At 48.4% G+C, this 14214-nt stretch overlaps 5 protein-coding genes across 5 annotated transcripts; 1 reads left to right on the forward strand and 4 right to left on the reverse strand.

The window, feature by feature from the left end:
• Positions 1-2935: 2935 nt before the first annotated feature.
• Positions 2936-5169, reverse strand: BO83DRAFT_396148 (endo alpha-1,4 polygalactosaminidase; the record flags this gene model as incomplete). The annotated part of the gene is made up of 2 exons (XM_025533116.1): positions 2936-3717; positions 5082-5169. The coding sequence occupies 2 exons, from the start codon at positions 5167-5169 to the stop codon at positions 2936-2938; spliced, it is 870 nt and encodes a 289-aa protein (XP_025391773.1).
• Positions 5170-5263: 94 nt separating this feature from the next.
• On the reverse strand, positions 5264-6193 carry BO83DRAFT_414594 (uncharacterized protein; the record flags this gene model as incomplete). Its single annotated transcript, XM_025534580.1, has 2 exons — positions 5264-5958; positions 6052-6193. The coding sequence occupies 2 exons, from the start codon at positions 6191-6193 to the stop codon at positions 5264-5266; spliced, it is 837 nt and encodes a 278-aa protein (XP_025391774.1).
• Positions 6194-8438: 2245 nt separating this feature from the next.
• BO83DRAFT_385747 (GNAT family N-acetyltransferase) lies at positions 8439-9432 on the reverse strand (the record flags this gene model as incomplete). The annotated part of the gene is made up of 3 exons (XM_025532634.1): positions 8439-8480; positions 8580-9116; positions 9319-9432. 3 exons carry the CDS (start codon positions 9430-9432, stop codon positions 8439-8441), a joined length of 693 nt encoding a protein of 230 aa, XP_025391775.1.
• Positions 9433-10137: 705 nt separating this feature from the next.
• Positions 10138-12780, reverse strand: BO83DRAFT_174858 (arrestin family protein). The gene is made up of 2 exons (XM_025526426.1): positions 10956-12780; positions 10138-10903 (listed from the first exon to the last, which is right to left on the reverse strand). Exons 1-2 carry the CDS (start codon positions 12501-12503, stop codon positions 10238-10240), a joined length of 2214 nt encoding a protein of 737 aa, XP_025391776.1. The 5' UTR covers positions 12504-12780; the 3' UTR covers positions 10138-10237.
• Positions 12781-12954: 174 nt separating this feature from the next.
• On the forward strand, positions 12955-13429 carry BO83DRAFT_174863 (uncharacterized protein). The gene has a single exon (XM_025526427.1). The coding sequence runs from the start codon at positions 13070-13072 to the stop codon at positions 13334-13336; it is 267 nt and encodes an 88-aa protein (XP_025391777.1). The 5' UTR covers positions 12955-13069; the 3' UTR covers positions 13337-13429.
• Positions 13430-14214: the final 785 nt, after the last annotated feature.

Genomic DNA, 14214 nt, shown 5'->3' on the forward strand with positions numbered 1-14214 from the left:
TCCAATTTCCTGTCTGCCTGCTTATCTCTGCACTAGCTGATTAATGGTCAGGCCAGGGGTCGGACCGGCTGCTCCTGCTGGATTCTTCTCCATCTGTTGCCCCCATTTGGTCCCCTGATTTATCGACAAATCATCGAGCCGTCTTGGAGTTGGGTGCTGGTTAACTGGCCAGGATTTCGTCATGGCTGCTATTTAGCACATATTGAGGGTTGAATAGGCAAATTAGGGTGCTTTTTGCTGAGCTTGATTCGCCAGTTGCTATTTCTCCAGCTCCTAGCCTCGTGCCTGTCACATTGGTCTTACCCGGTGATATCTGACATTAATGGGCAGTCGATAATGCAATTAATGTCGGTTTTATGCCGTTGTGCAGTATACCGTTGCTGGGAATTCGGAACTCCATTGCTTTATCTCAAGACCGATTAGGGAAGACCTTCCATCTACCCGGGACACCGGAGGTGCTTATCAGTAAGTGGCTTCGGAGACACTTGGCATGCATACAGATGTTAACTACAGCAAACATATGATGGGCACATACACTTTTTGTTTGTGGTCAAGACTGCTTCTATGACATGCGTGGAAGCTTTCCATGCTTGCCTGGTTGTGATCCCTCGTAATGAGACGATTGCTTAGAGCTTGTCGATGCGCCACAACGGCCATGCCAGGTATCATGTTGACATTATTGGGCCGTGCCTGTCTACGGCTGACTGCCGAGTGCGTTACCGAAGTCAAGCTTCCTGGCGTGACAAATAGTGAATAGTGGCTTAACGGTAAATAGATCTTTCAGGGGGATCTGCGACCGTTGGTGTTAATCAGCCGGCTATAGTAGCAGTCAAGGCAAGGGTGGGATGGTTAGGCTGGCCGTGGTGGGTATACACTCATCCGGACCAACGGTGGTTTCTACTGTGGATCTATAACTAGTAGCTGGAACACGATAGGATGACAAGAATACCTTGACTTTCTTGGGCTTGTAGTTGTATGTTGTTCCGTTATAGTGAAGGTAGCGATGTGCACATCAGTCTGAAGTATGAAGTTTGATTATTCCAGCACTAAGTGTTACACGGTCCAGCCTAAAGACATGTTGCCAGCCTTCCTTCATTCTAGTTATCACAGATGCAGAGTATATACTGATTAGGTTGCTAAGGGGTGGCTTGAATACTATTTAGTGTCGAAGAGCACGACGTTATGCCTGTAGAACCAGCGTCACCTGATCGAGGATGAATAAATACTTCACGGCCACTCCTCTTCTTCTCTTCTTTCACATGCAACCTGTTCGGTTCAGTGACCGGCCTTCCAACAACAATTTTCATCTCTTCCATCAACAATATCACTGCCAAAAAGCATCTCAGCTGTGTACTGTCGATTGCTCCAAGCTATCGTGCTTTTGTCTTTCCTGATCTATGGCTATCCTGAAAGGTTGGTGATTCAGTGCCAGCAGATAGCCTGGGAGCGCTCCTCGGAGATTGCTGTCTATTACCTCAGCTCTCCTCATTAAGTCTACGAGGTATTGGTAGCGATAGGAAAGAGAATGAAGCTAGGATTGTCACTCGCTAGGCCACTGTCATTTGAGAATCCCACCATTGTAAGTGTGCAAGGACGTCTTTGAGGATGATCAATACAACGCATCTCGTTGTCGATCAGCTTACCTCGCATAATAATACCTACTGCGAATACAGCTAATGCAGATCTTGTTCACAGGCCTATTCCACACGAGACACTCGCAGATCTGCGACGTCTTTCAACACAATTCGTTCACAATCCTGTCATGCGTCTAATGCGCTTAGACCCGGATCATGCTTGAGCAGGACTTTCTCTGCTGCTCATGCAACCAGTCTCATGCTGTCTCCCCATATCAGTCGAAGGGCGGGGGAGCTGCATCTGCCAGCATCGAACAATGCACGTCTGAGCATCAGACTTGGCAAGTTAGGTCCGAGCCCCTTTCTAGTCGCTAGTAGTACGCTACGCAGCGATAGCATTGAAGCAGGGTTACTGTCACCCTAAGTCTAGCACGTCTGTTCGCATCTGCAGCGATACGCACTATGAGGGCCAGTTTAGCATAGACTAGACTAGCCGCGGTAGCCAGGTCATTTTGGGACAGCTAGCTCCAACATGACACCTACATGCGCGCATGCACGGTCTCTTGCTGCTCGTTAGCGCGGGGGTGCTATGACCCTAGCCACATCATGCTCTGCAGGCCTCGAGTGCAGAGTAAGAGTACGGCGAATGAATTAGCAGTCATATCGGAAAGCTCTTGATTCGACGCACTACTATCAATACTTTGGTGGCGGTGATTACATTTACTGGAATATAGCTCTCCGTACGCTGCCACTTTCTGAGTCCCGCTTACTACTCAGCAGATGTTCTGGACCTATCTAGATTGCGCCGGCATACTAAGCTGCAGGGCCGTGCGCAAGATAAGAGCTCATACCATACCACTGCCAACGGTGGCGTTGGATAATAACGGCTGCCGATTTCAGACACGTGAAAGCAGTAGTCATTGTAAGCTAATATATGAGAACCATGTGATTCTCGTTAAGCAGCATACAGTGTTCGGACATCGCCTATAGCGTGAATTGCTGAGCCAATTGCACCACAGGATGCCAGGCTACAAGTTAGTCAGTCTGCAGGGCACTATGGTGCTTGATTAGTGACAACAGCTACGAGTATCCCTGGGTTGGTCCCGAAAGTTACTGCAACTGAGCTACGGTGCCTCTCCGAAGTGGAGCGCAATAAGCGGCCTACTTTTACCAGAGAGAATAATGGCAGGTATTGCCAAGACCTACGAACATCAAGTATGCAATTCTCGGCTCAGAACAATCAGTTTTTTTGCGGCAATCTACTAAACAACTCAGGTCTAGGAGACAAATACACAGCATAATACAAACCAGCTCAGCTAGTGTAGAAAGCAAGTCCAACACATTCGAAGATGCAAACAATATCAGTCACACCGTTGAACCCAATGATCCAGGATCATGTTCTTCAGAACGGTTGAAAATAGTCCCGAGTTGGAGAATTCACAGTATCGCCTCTTCTCCTCTGGATCGACATCTTCATTGTCATTCCTATCTCTACCTTTCGGGTATTCGATATGGAAGATAGGCTTCCCAGCCCTTGCAAAAGAGGCATACAGATCACACTCGTGTCTATCCACACACTCTTCATTGACGCTCCACTGCACGTTCGCAAGAACCTGAGGAATGACATCTCCCGCGTTCTTCAGTCCCATAGCCAGACCTCGGCTATGCGCCTCTCCAGCCAACCAATTGATATAGTTGATGGAATCCTGCTTCGTCAAACCAAAACCAGTGTCGTTACCATATCCATCAACATTATCTGGATCAACACCATCACAGCCCAGCCGCTGTGCTTGATCCAATCGGGCTGCCATGATGCGGCGCACTTGAGGATGGCGAACATCTAGCCATCTTTCCGCAGGCCAGTCATGAAGGGGATTGCCCAGCGCTTCTTCTGGAAACGAGGCACTGTCTTTCCTGTGTGGCTCGTAGCTTCCCGCAGAAAAGTAGCAGATCACTTTGTGGTTCTGCTTATGGAGGTTGTCGATGGTCTTGGGCTCGCTGCTCCACACGTCGATGTCATAAATTTCAGTGGCGGGAGCAGGACGAAGTACACTGGTGGAGAGCACGATGTCCCATGGAGCACCAACTCTGGGCTGCCAGATGTTGCTCGTGGTTGAGCGGGGGATGGTAAGACCTTGGGCCACTAGGGCGAGGAAGAGAATCAATATGAGCATGCTGACTTCGGAAGCGAGCTCTTAAGGAAAAGGAGAGTCAGTGATCAAATTCAACGATGGAGACAGGAAAGTCACGACTGTGCATGGGGCAGAAGAGGAAGAAGGAGAAAGACAATCGAAGCACCAACACCTATTTATAAAGCTGGACATGATTGTATTCACGCACCAGACGGCACGATGCTATAGAGTGCATCCCCACATGGCGCCACGTGCATGCTGTCATGGTGAAAGAAACCGAAGCTTCACGAACATGGTTTAGACTATCACTGTTACAGCCATTATGGTCCTAAATCTCCCGACCGAAGACATACCAGTCAATCATGTCAGATATCGCGGGGTCTAGGGGGGTGACTTGAAGCTACATGCCGCCTGTGAGAGCTAGCTATTCTGTAGGGTCGTCAGGGCTTGGTAGGTCGAGTTTTCACCCGTTTCCTTTGTCAGTGCATGTTAGCATAAATTAGACAAGTTTGATTGTAGCTTGGCAGGGTATTTAGAATATTACTGTTATTTGATACTACTATGCAAGACTAGGTATCTAATAACATACATACCCCTTATAGACAATCATCTCACAGACTATATAAAGTTTCAAGGAAATGAATAGCTTGAAAACTATATGGAACATGTCATACATGGATCATCTAACACACCAACTAGATAATATCTCCCTGTGTAACCTCCCAACAAATAACCACCCCATCCCAAATCCCCATTGGCACAGCATCAATTTAAATCCCCGTCCTGATCAGCCGTTAGGAGATTTGTACCACGAGCCTAGAAGTCAAATCTATCATATTGTCGCTTATCTGCATAGCCGCCACGGCTAATACTGTTACACTGTTCCAAACCAGCACAACACATAATATAGTGAGTCATTATCGATTATGCTTATTTCTGACCAAGGTGAAACTAATCTCTTGCTCTACTCTCCTGGATCTTTGGGATTATCAGGAGCATTCTTGGTGAATCTCATGTTTTGCGTTGATTGTGACTGTTATTTATTGGTGGATTATGTTCCAAATCTGGGTAGTATATTCACTGTTAGTATGTCTCATGAATAGCAGGTTTCTTATTTGGTATCCAGTCACAGACCTTGCTTGTGAATTCATTCCGGGAGTTCTGGCCATCATAACAAAGGATGAGTGCATTATCATGTACTAGTATATATATTAGCGCTCCGATATTCCACTCTTTACAGGACTAAATATTGAATGGTGAATAGACCGACCCTATCGTAATGTTCACTAGTGTGCTATTACACACCACTCAGAATCACATCTTATCAATGACTTGTACTTTTAAATCTATAGAACATATTCAATATATACCTAACCATCACTACCACCGCCCAATTCTCGCCCCCTCCCCCAACCCGAAAAAAAAAGTAAAGGGAAAACATGAACACTCATGATCATTATCATTACCAAACATACCCATACATAAACAGTGACCTATATACATACATACCCAAGTCCCCCATGCCAATCCCAATCCCATAACTACACCCGTATAATTTCATCGATAAACATTAATCCTAAACTTCTGCAACTCCCTCGGCGACGGCAACACAATCACATCAGGACTATCCGGCGGCACAGCATACTCGTCCGGCGGACATAGCCTATCTGATTTATTCCCTCCGCTACCAGCAGGCGATCTCGGACTCCCCACCCTCAGCCGACTATAATACGGGTGATTATGATTATGGTGAAGGTGATGGTGGTGGTGGTGAATCTGGACCTTTAGCGTCGAGCGCGCCTCTCTATGTTTCATCTCGGATGTTGATGATTTAATTATTTCCGTATCGGACATTGTTCTCAGCGGTGTAGGTTTCGGCTTCGTCGCCGCAATAGCAGTGGTAGTGGTAGTGGTAGTAGTAGTAGAAGGTGAACGTGACGTATCGACATGCAGATTAAGTTCCTTGCGCAGCGAGGGGGGGATATGCGCTTGTTGTGGTGGTGGTACAATATCTGCATTCCCCTTCGATTCTGCCTCTGGTAATGGGTGTGGGTGTGGGTGTGGGCGTGGATGTGTGTATGCCGGCGGCGGCTGAGACTCCTCGTCCGATGGGGAAATATCTAATGATAATGATTGTCTTTGTATGTTTGGGATCGGATTGCGGGAAAAGAGCATTCGGAGAGTGATGACGGGTCCGTGCTGGATTCGGAGGACGATGAGGGTGGTGAGGATTATGGTGAGGAGGATTGCTCCTGTTATTATTATTAGTATTTATTATTATTATGGTTGTTAGGGTGTGTGTGGGTGGTAATGAATGGGATGATTGATGGTGAATGGACACGTACCTAGTATGCCGAAAGCTAGACCTACTTTCGCCTGGACGGTGAGGTCTGATGTTGATGTTGTTGTTGATGTTGTTGTTGTTGAGTCGCTGCGCGAGCCGTAATTGTGGATGTGGTGGAGGACATGACTCGTAGATTGGGACATTTGTTTGGGTTGATTAGATAGTAGTAATTATTATTGTTGGATTGGATTATTGAGGTATAATGATAGATGTAATGGCATCACAGACCAGCTGCGCACAGAATCAATATGAATCAATGTAATGAAACAAAACGAAGGAAGGGAAAAGAACTGAAGAAAGGAAGAAAAAAAAAAGAGGTAGTTGATATATCACCCCCCTCCCCTCCCCACCCTAAAATACCAACAAAAGGGTAGTTTGCACCTCTAGTCTAAAATCTTGGATGAAAAATAAAGCAGGGAAAAAAAAGAGATACTTTTCCTCCTGAAACCAGGATGGAAAAAAAGGCGTTGGTAGTAGTACACTACTTCTCCGTAGTATGTTCGGCATTTTTATCCCGGCTTATTATTATTCAACCCTAACTAGTTAACTAGTCTAACTAACGGGCAATCAAGACGAGACACCGGCTTGGAAACGAACTTGTCTACGTTGAACGTTGAACCAACCCCCTAATAGAGGGGAGAGGGGAACTTGGTCTAGGCGGTTCCATAGAAACTTTACTACAGTTGACTAGTAGTAAGTTAAGGTAGTTTACTTAGTTTCCTTCTGGATGATCGACTTGGGCTAGTCGGTAGTTTGTGAAACGGCGGATCATTGGACTGACTCGGATAACCCACTCCAGTTATTATATATCTGTCAGTCTGTCTGTGCTTCAGTACATTACTATATAGTATATACTAAGTACGGATGATAATATTATTACTCTATGAATATAAATAGACATACACCCTGTAAATCCTATGTATATAATATCTACATCAAACAAAGGACCCTCCTTGGCAACGGACGGATTCGTTCATTCTCATTCTTCATCCGTCCCATGCAAAGTGGATCCTCGTGGATCCCATTCCTTTCCCCGGGTCTTGGCCGAGAAGGGGAAAGAAAGAAAACTGAAATAAGGGGCTTTAACTTTTTCTGCAGAAACCCGAATACGGACTGGACTGTAGGTAGACTCGTGATCAATCTATACTAACTAGTTAGTACTATCCATGCTCTGATCTTAATGGTCTGTTGATGGGGTCCACTCAATAACGGGATCCATTTTTACCTGCTGAAAATCTAGACACATACTACGTAGTTACTTAGCTAGCTAGCTAGTTAGCTGAAATGTTTGTTTAATCCGAGGCTCAGGCGTATGTAGATTAGATCTTACATGTGTTCGTGTGTTGGGTGTGTTCATGTTCGTCTCATACTGCCGCACCACCCATATGCTCAAACGAACCTGCTACAATGTAGGAGCTAGCTAGCTGTGCCATGGCTGTGCGTGGCTCCCACACGCGGCATATGGATTGATGCCATAAGGTGTCAATTATTAGTTTAATGGACTGCCAAATTCAGTTCCCATACCTCATCCACTAAATACCTGTTGTTGGCACCATTTCCACTTAGCCTTTTCTAAATGCCTCAAATTATAATGCAAAAGACTCCGTATGGCAGCGAGGTCCATTCATGTCCATTTGTTCAAACCAATTCAATAGAAGCCCAAGTCGAAAGAATAGTGCAAAAGAGAACAAAGAAGACATATATATGTCCCCCGCACGAAGGAATTTCAGTCTAGTTTTGTTAATTTATAATTGTTTCTTAGACTACGCATACTACACCATGATGTGGGCTAACAACTCCTCTGAGAGACTTGCCCCACCAGACTTATACATATCCTGGATGAAAACGAATATCATGTCAAGAGTAACCGAAGAGTTATACAGGAATGACAATAGCTGACCAGATTAGCTATTGTCATAAGTCTCGGTAATGACAAGTAACGTTTTCTGTCCACATGAAACAATTTTATTTCCCAAAAGAGAGACGCAGAAAAATCAAGTCAAACCTCATAATGCGGGCTGCGCGGGTTGGGGTATTGAAGATACGGGTCATTAATGGTTGTCAAATAGAGGTAGAGGGGCCTGACCATAGAGATTGTGCATGTTCCTAAGAATTAGAGCTGGAGGTGAGCAGTCTTAGCAGAGATCAAATAGAACCCGCCTTCGAAACCGGCGCTACATATATCGCGTTTATTAGACGATTTTCTAGCAACGAAGGACTGGTGATCGGTGACCCTACAGTCCCAGGAACGGGCGAGGCGCAGATGTGTCGAGTGATATTCGATAGACCATGCATGCACCACGATGCTAAACGGCAGTGAAGCGCTTACCTCTTGAGGAGCACTGAACACAATCCATCCGGTTCTAGAATAAAACGCCACGGCCCTCACTATCCCGACTTAGCCTTTGGCTCACGAACCATACAATAGAGCTGTCCCAAGTTAGCCAACCATCTGATACAACACCCCGATTTCACCACCACGCCCCTACTCTTCCTACTCCTCCAGATAGAAGAAGAAAACAAACTCACCATACAAACATCCCCCCCATCCCTACACTCCATCTCCCTCCTCATCTCAAACCCCATCTTCTCATAAATCTGCACATTCGGCACATTCCTCGAACTCTCCAAATAACACTTGACTCCCTCCTGATCCGCCCGATCCGTCACCGCCTCAAAGAGCTTCCTCCCCACCCCCAGACCCTGACATTCCGGATGCACCGCCACAATATTGCAGAAATAGTATCCCTTGGGATCATCCCAGATCTGGCTCTGCGCTTCATGCTGCCGCTCCTTCCAGATCCAGTAGCGGTTGGTGCGGAGTCCGCCCCGTCCGAAATGCCATACGTTGTTGAGCGTCTGGCGAAAGCTGAGAAGCCAGTTTTGCGTCCAGCTGTACCATGTCTCTGGTGTGTGAGCGGGGGTAGGTGGGAGCCAGCAGGAGACGCCCACTATCTTCTTTCCTCCTGGGGATTTTGATGTGTCTGTCGCAACTTGGAAGATGGCATTGTTGATCCCCCAGCGACATCGCACCGCTAGGGAATCGTGATTGCGCTGCTTGTTGAACTATTTCATTTGAAAATGAAGATGAAGGTTTCCCATACTGGTCGGGTTTGGGGAGGTTACCCCAACCCGACCGCGGTAATGGGAAACGTTGGAGAATTGGTTAGCTTGGTGCCATTATCTTGTCCCATCGTGAGCATCATCTGCAGGCTCAGAGTCTACTACCCCGTTCGGGTAATGTTTTATCTGTGACTGACGGACTTACATTCTCAGCATCAAACACCCACTTGAAATACGGATCTTCTGCAAACGCCGTCTGAATGATCTCAATGGCGGCGGGGATATCTGCCTCGGTGAGGTCTGTTACTTCGATGGGCATTTTTGCTCTTTGCCTTTTTTTCCTGATCCTTAGGTTCCCTGTTCACATCTTAGATACTTATATACTAGTAGTTGTCGATGGTAGTACTTACCTGCAGCTCAAACCTCTCAATGGTAATGACTAAGTGAAATTTCTCGAAGATTGAAGTTCCAGTTGAAAGCGGTGTAGACAAAAACGTGACTGATATGATACTATGAGAAGATATGACCTGTTCTAGTCTTCGTGCAAGGAGAAAATCAGAATAGCACGAGGTCGTGGTACAATCAATAAATGCAGGTGATGATGGCGTCAATCAGATTTTAATACTTCGGACTAAAGTGGATAAGCGCCGAAAGAGGCAGCTCTATGCGGGCGGTGCGCCACCACGGGCGGATTCCTACTTCCTATCTATATCTACTTATCTATTTACTGTTCACTGCTTTGAGCTTTCACCGCTGCTTCATTAGGTTCATGTCTTTCGCTCTAGTATATGGTTACACTTTATTGAACTATACCGTAGGCAAGGGAGGTACTATTATTCAAGTACGTATAACTCAATCCATGCATCTGCTGTATCTGCTACAGCTGGTATCTAAACATAATATATACAACACGTATATAGTATGAGGAACGAGGAAGATCGCTCAATCAATGCCACAAATACATCCCGGTTCCTCAGGCGCCATATTCAATCAGACCACATAAATTAGACAGGGAGCCAGCCTACGTTGCTCCGAAAGGATCAAACGCCGGTTGTATCACAAACTCCCTCCGTCCTCTAAAACAAAAGTACAATCCTCATAGCGTCGTAACTACGGCTCGTCGGTTAGACGGCCGACTCCTCCAGACGTACCCACTCCCGTGGGACGTCCATGCTGCGGTTCACGCGCCCCCCTGGCGTGAGAGGCACATCAACTCGTCCGCGGCCCCGATCATCATCGGCATGTTCCTCGTAGAAGGACAGCCGTGAGAAGTAGTCCTGCAGCACCGATTCTCGGTCGTTGCCCCCAACGATGGAGTTATACTCCGGAGGAGGCGTCACGAGTGGTGGTGGTGGCGGGACATCTTCAAAGGCAGGCGGTGCAAATGATGGCGCCCGCAGAAGATGCATCGGTCGGGGCGCAGGATGTCGATCGGTTGGCTCATCCGCCAAATGGGCCTGGGGAGGTCGAGCCAGCCCACCGGAACCATTAGTGAAGCTTCTCGCAACTGCGCCGCCGAGGGGCACCTCGTCCCGATCAGAAGACAACGACTGCCGGCTGGAGCCGTTTCGAGAACCATTCCTGTTGACCGGCGGCGCCCCCGGACAGCCACATTCATACTCCTGAGCCTGCGGCGGCGGCTCCGAATCGGGCGAAGTGTATGCGGGTAGGTAGATATTCGCTTGTGTAGCCTTGCAAGAAAGCAGGTGGAATGGAGAATCGATCGAGATCTCAAAGTGTCTTCGCTTGCCCGAATCCCGTTCGTCAACCTTGGACAGCCGCAGTACAATCTTATAAACGTTAGTATCGAGCGAATCCTACAAGGTGTGGAGTAGAACATACCTTGATCCAGTGGTTGATTTGAATGTTCTCATACGTCGTGTCAAAGTGCAGGCGCTGGGACTCATCCCGGTTGCGCATCTCCTGGCAACTGGGAAGCTGAACATTGAACTCCATCTCAGTCGGGCCAACACCCGCGTCGCTGGAGAGATTGCCAAGGAGGTTGGTCCGGTTTCGATCGACAATCTCCTCGCCCCTCGCAGCAGCCGCGCGACGGTCCCAGTCGATGCCGCCACCGGCCGTCACTCGCATTGAGCTTCCCGGGTAGGTACTGGTACTGGCCGAGTCCGCCCGCTTCTCAAAAAGCAGCACCTTCTTCGCTGGTTGAAACCGATGGACGCTCTTGTCTGCAGTCCAGTGCTGAATGTTCTCGGTCACGTACACCTTGATCCGGTGGCACTCAACCTTCGCCAACGGCGTCAACTTGAACGCGATGGGAACTTGCGATCCAAGAGGAAATGACTTCCCCGAGATGACAATGTCATAATGCAGCTGGTCTTCCCAGTTTCGGGAGATGGCGATCGGCTCGACCTGCTCCAACGAGCCCTCTGCTGGCGTGCGGATGACCGGCACTTCCAACGTACCGAGCAGATTGGGGCGAAACGCACCCGCCCGTTCCACAATCGCTTCAAGATCGTAGCGAACAGACCCCAAATCGGTCTTGATCGTCTCAGGGAGAGATCCATCGATGGGAAACTCAAAGCTATACAGATAATCACCGACGGGAAACAACCGGTAGTTGCGCTGAGTGTGAACTGGGGGCGGCGGGGCGTCATTCTTGCTCAAACTGCGCGAATGGTTCGATTGCAAGGACAGTCGCTTCAAATCCCTGGTTGTCAGTTGGCCGTTCTGGCCCAACGAGGTCGCCGAGCCGGTCTTGGAGAGCAACTCCCGGGTGCTGGTGGTCGGCCCATCCTTGCCCGTCACCGACGTCACCGGTTTGGCGTGCTGGTAGAAGTGCGCACCGTAGTCGTTTTGCATCAGCGCAGTATCTCCATGGTTAAAATACATGACGCCATGTGTGACGAGGTCTTTCTTGTCGTGAAAGTGGACTTTCTTGGGCGGAATGCCTACATGAGACAAAGAGTTAGTGGTGACGCCACCTGGGGTAAGAACAATGGGATGTAACATACCATCTGGCCAATCGGTCTGGGCATGTCCGCGGAAACAAATGGAGATCTTCTTGACCTTGACACTCTTGGTAATTTTGAGATGCAGCTGCCCGCGCAAGATGGCGGACTTTTTGGTGCTGGGATCGTTCTGATCATAACCCTGAAGAAACAGAACGGGTTCGGTGAGCGCAACACCAACCGTTATGCCACTGCCGGTCGCCACGATCTTCTCATTGCGCAGAGTGGGAAACGGCACCGATGGATCCGCCGCCGGGATTGCCGGTTGAGCCGAAATCGGGGAAGGCTGGGACGCCGACACGGTCGACGAAGAGTGGGAGCGCAGCCTGCCCGTCCTCAAACCTGTGCTGGCAAGCATTTGTGCATCATCGGGGGACAAAAGAATCTCAGACACGGGGCGAGGGCGATGTGTTTCGGGCATTGAGGGAGTGGGAGTGGGTGGCGTCAGCGTAGTAGTCGGGTGGATAGGGGTCCCCAGGCGGAGGAATCGCTTTGCGTTTTCCCGCGGACCCGCCAGTTTGCTAAGTATGGACGCGCGCCGCCGATGGCCTGGCCGTGGAACTTGTTCGACCGCAAGAGTGTCGCCAACTACACTGGAAGTTTCTAGAGACCGACGATGATCGGAGCGAAACCTCAAGAGACTGTGGAAGATGGGCACAGAATCGGGGGTGCCACAAGAAAGGTGGGAGACCGCACTAGTTGTAGTGGTCACGGAACCGGATAAATCCTGTTCTAGATGGGAGATGTGAGTCGTCATCGTGTAAAGCACCAATGGAAGAGCATTATTTGCCAGACGCAATGAAGACCCTAAGGTAAAACAGAAAAAATAAGAGGAAAGACAAAAAGATGACTGCGGGATGTCCGGATAGGCTGATTTTCAACCACGGGTAAGACGGATATAGAGAGGCGCAGGTGAGGCACCCAAGATGGATGTAGTATGCTGGTTGCTGAAGTATAGAGGGGAGAGATTACACCAAATTGCGAGGGATGTCACCAAGGGAGACGCAAGGTAGAAGAAGTAGAGTAACAGAGGAAGATAGGAGAAAGGAGAAGAGAGAGAGAGAGAGAGAAGAAAAAAGAGAAAGGGAAAAAGGAATGCAGCAGGGTCAAAGGGTAAAAGGAAAAGGAAAAGGAAAAATAGTAAAAATAAAGCAGCAAAGAAGCAAGCACGCTTTGGGGATGAATCGACGACTTACCGAAATGGAGTCAAGAGAGAAGATTGGGCGTGGAGAAGTATATTCAGAGTCAGGTTGAATGTTACGCACAGTCCCAGCTGCAGTGAGTCGTGCGACCAGTGGAATTTTCCTTGGGACGGAGTCACAGTTCCCTGTCCTTAATTTCGTAGTGGGTTTTTTTTATGTTTTGATCAATTTTTACTGTAATTTTTTTTTCTTTGCTTTGCCTCTTTTCGGATTGGGATATTTTTCTGAGTTTGGGAGATGATCGACGGCGCAAGGAGCAGCACGTCCACCGCGGCGCAGCAAAATGTAAAGTCCCTAGTAATCAAGCGTTCAACGCGAAGGAAGGGATCACCGTTTTCAGTAGCGTCAAGCAGGCCAGATTGGTCGATGATGCGGGGGGAAAGCCAAAACACCGACGACCCAAATGGGGATGGGATGGGATGGGATGTGTCTAGGGGGAGACCAGGTAGGGCGAGTTAGGAGCAAGTAAGTATCGAAGAGTCAATCATCGACTGAGGGGAAAGTCATGCGAAAGGGCAGCATTGACATCAATGACAACACAGACACGGACAAGAATGAGGCGGTGCGGATATAGTTCCTTGGGCACAAGATACTTAAATGCAAGACAAGGCGGGGGGAAAGGAAGGGAAAGCGACTACTACTTGAACCAGGGCTTGGAGGAAGAACAAGAGAGAGTGAGAGAGAGAGAAGAGAGAGAGACGATGACGCGGATGGAGGGGGAAAGTCGGTAGGTTCAGTCATATCCGGTGATCCGCAAGTTGCCTTCGACAAGTCTCCAATGAAGGCCATTCTCCTCGCTGAACCACTTGGAACCAAACTGTCCTTGAATCTTTTTCCACCCGCGGTCAGACTTTCCGCACGAACATGGGCGCCATGGAAGGGGACCACCAACGCCGGTAAAGTACTCGAGCTATTCCAACTCTGATAATC

This window comes from Aspergillus eucalypticola (assembly GCF_003184535.1).
Source record: "Aspergillus eucalypticola CBS 122712 chromosome Unknown BO83scaffold_4, whole genome shotgun sequence".
Classification (NCBI taxonomy): Eukaryota; Fungi; Ascomycota; class Eurotiomycetes; order Eurotiales; family Aspergillaceae; genus Aspergillus; species Aspergillus eucalypticola.

What these genes read in the sequence shown, in the direction of transcription:
- BO83DRAFT_174858 (XM_025526426.1), bottom strand. Translation starts at nt 12,503, where the DNA reads ATGCCCGAAACACATCGCCCTCGCCCCGTGTCTGAGATTCTTTTGTCC. An exon ending in AAATCAACCACTGGATCAAG is followed by an intron (nt 10,904 to 10,955) that starts GTATGTTCTACT and finishes AACGTTTATAAG; the next exon opens with ATTGTACTGCGGCTGTCCAA.
- BO83DRAFT_174863 (XM_025526427.1), top strand. Translation starts at nt 13,070, where the DNA reads ATGTCACCAAGGGAGACGCAAGGTAGAAGAAGTAGAGTAACAGAGGAA.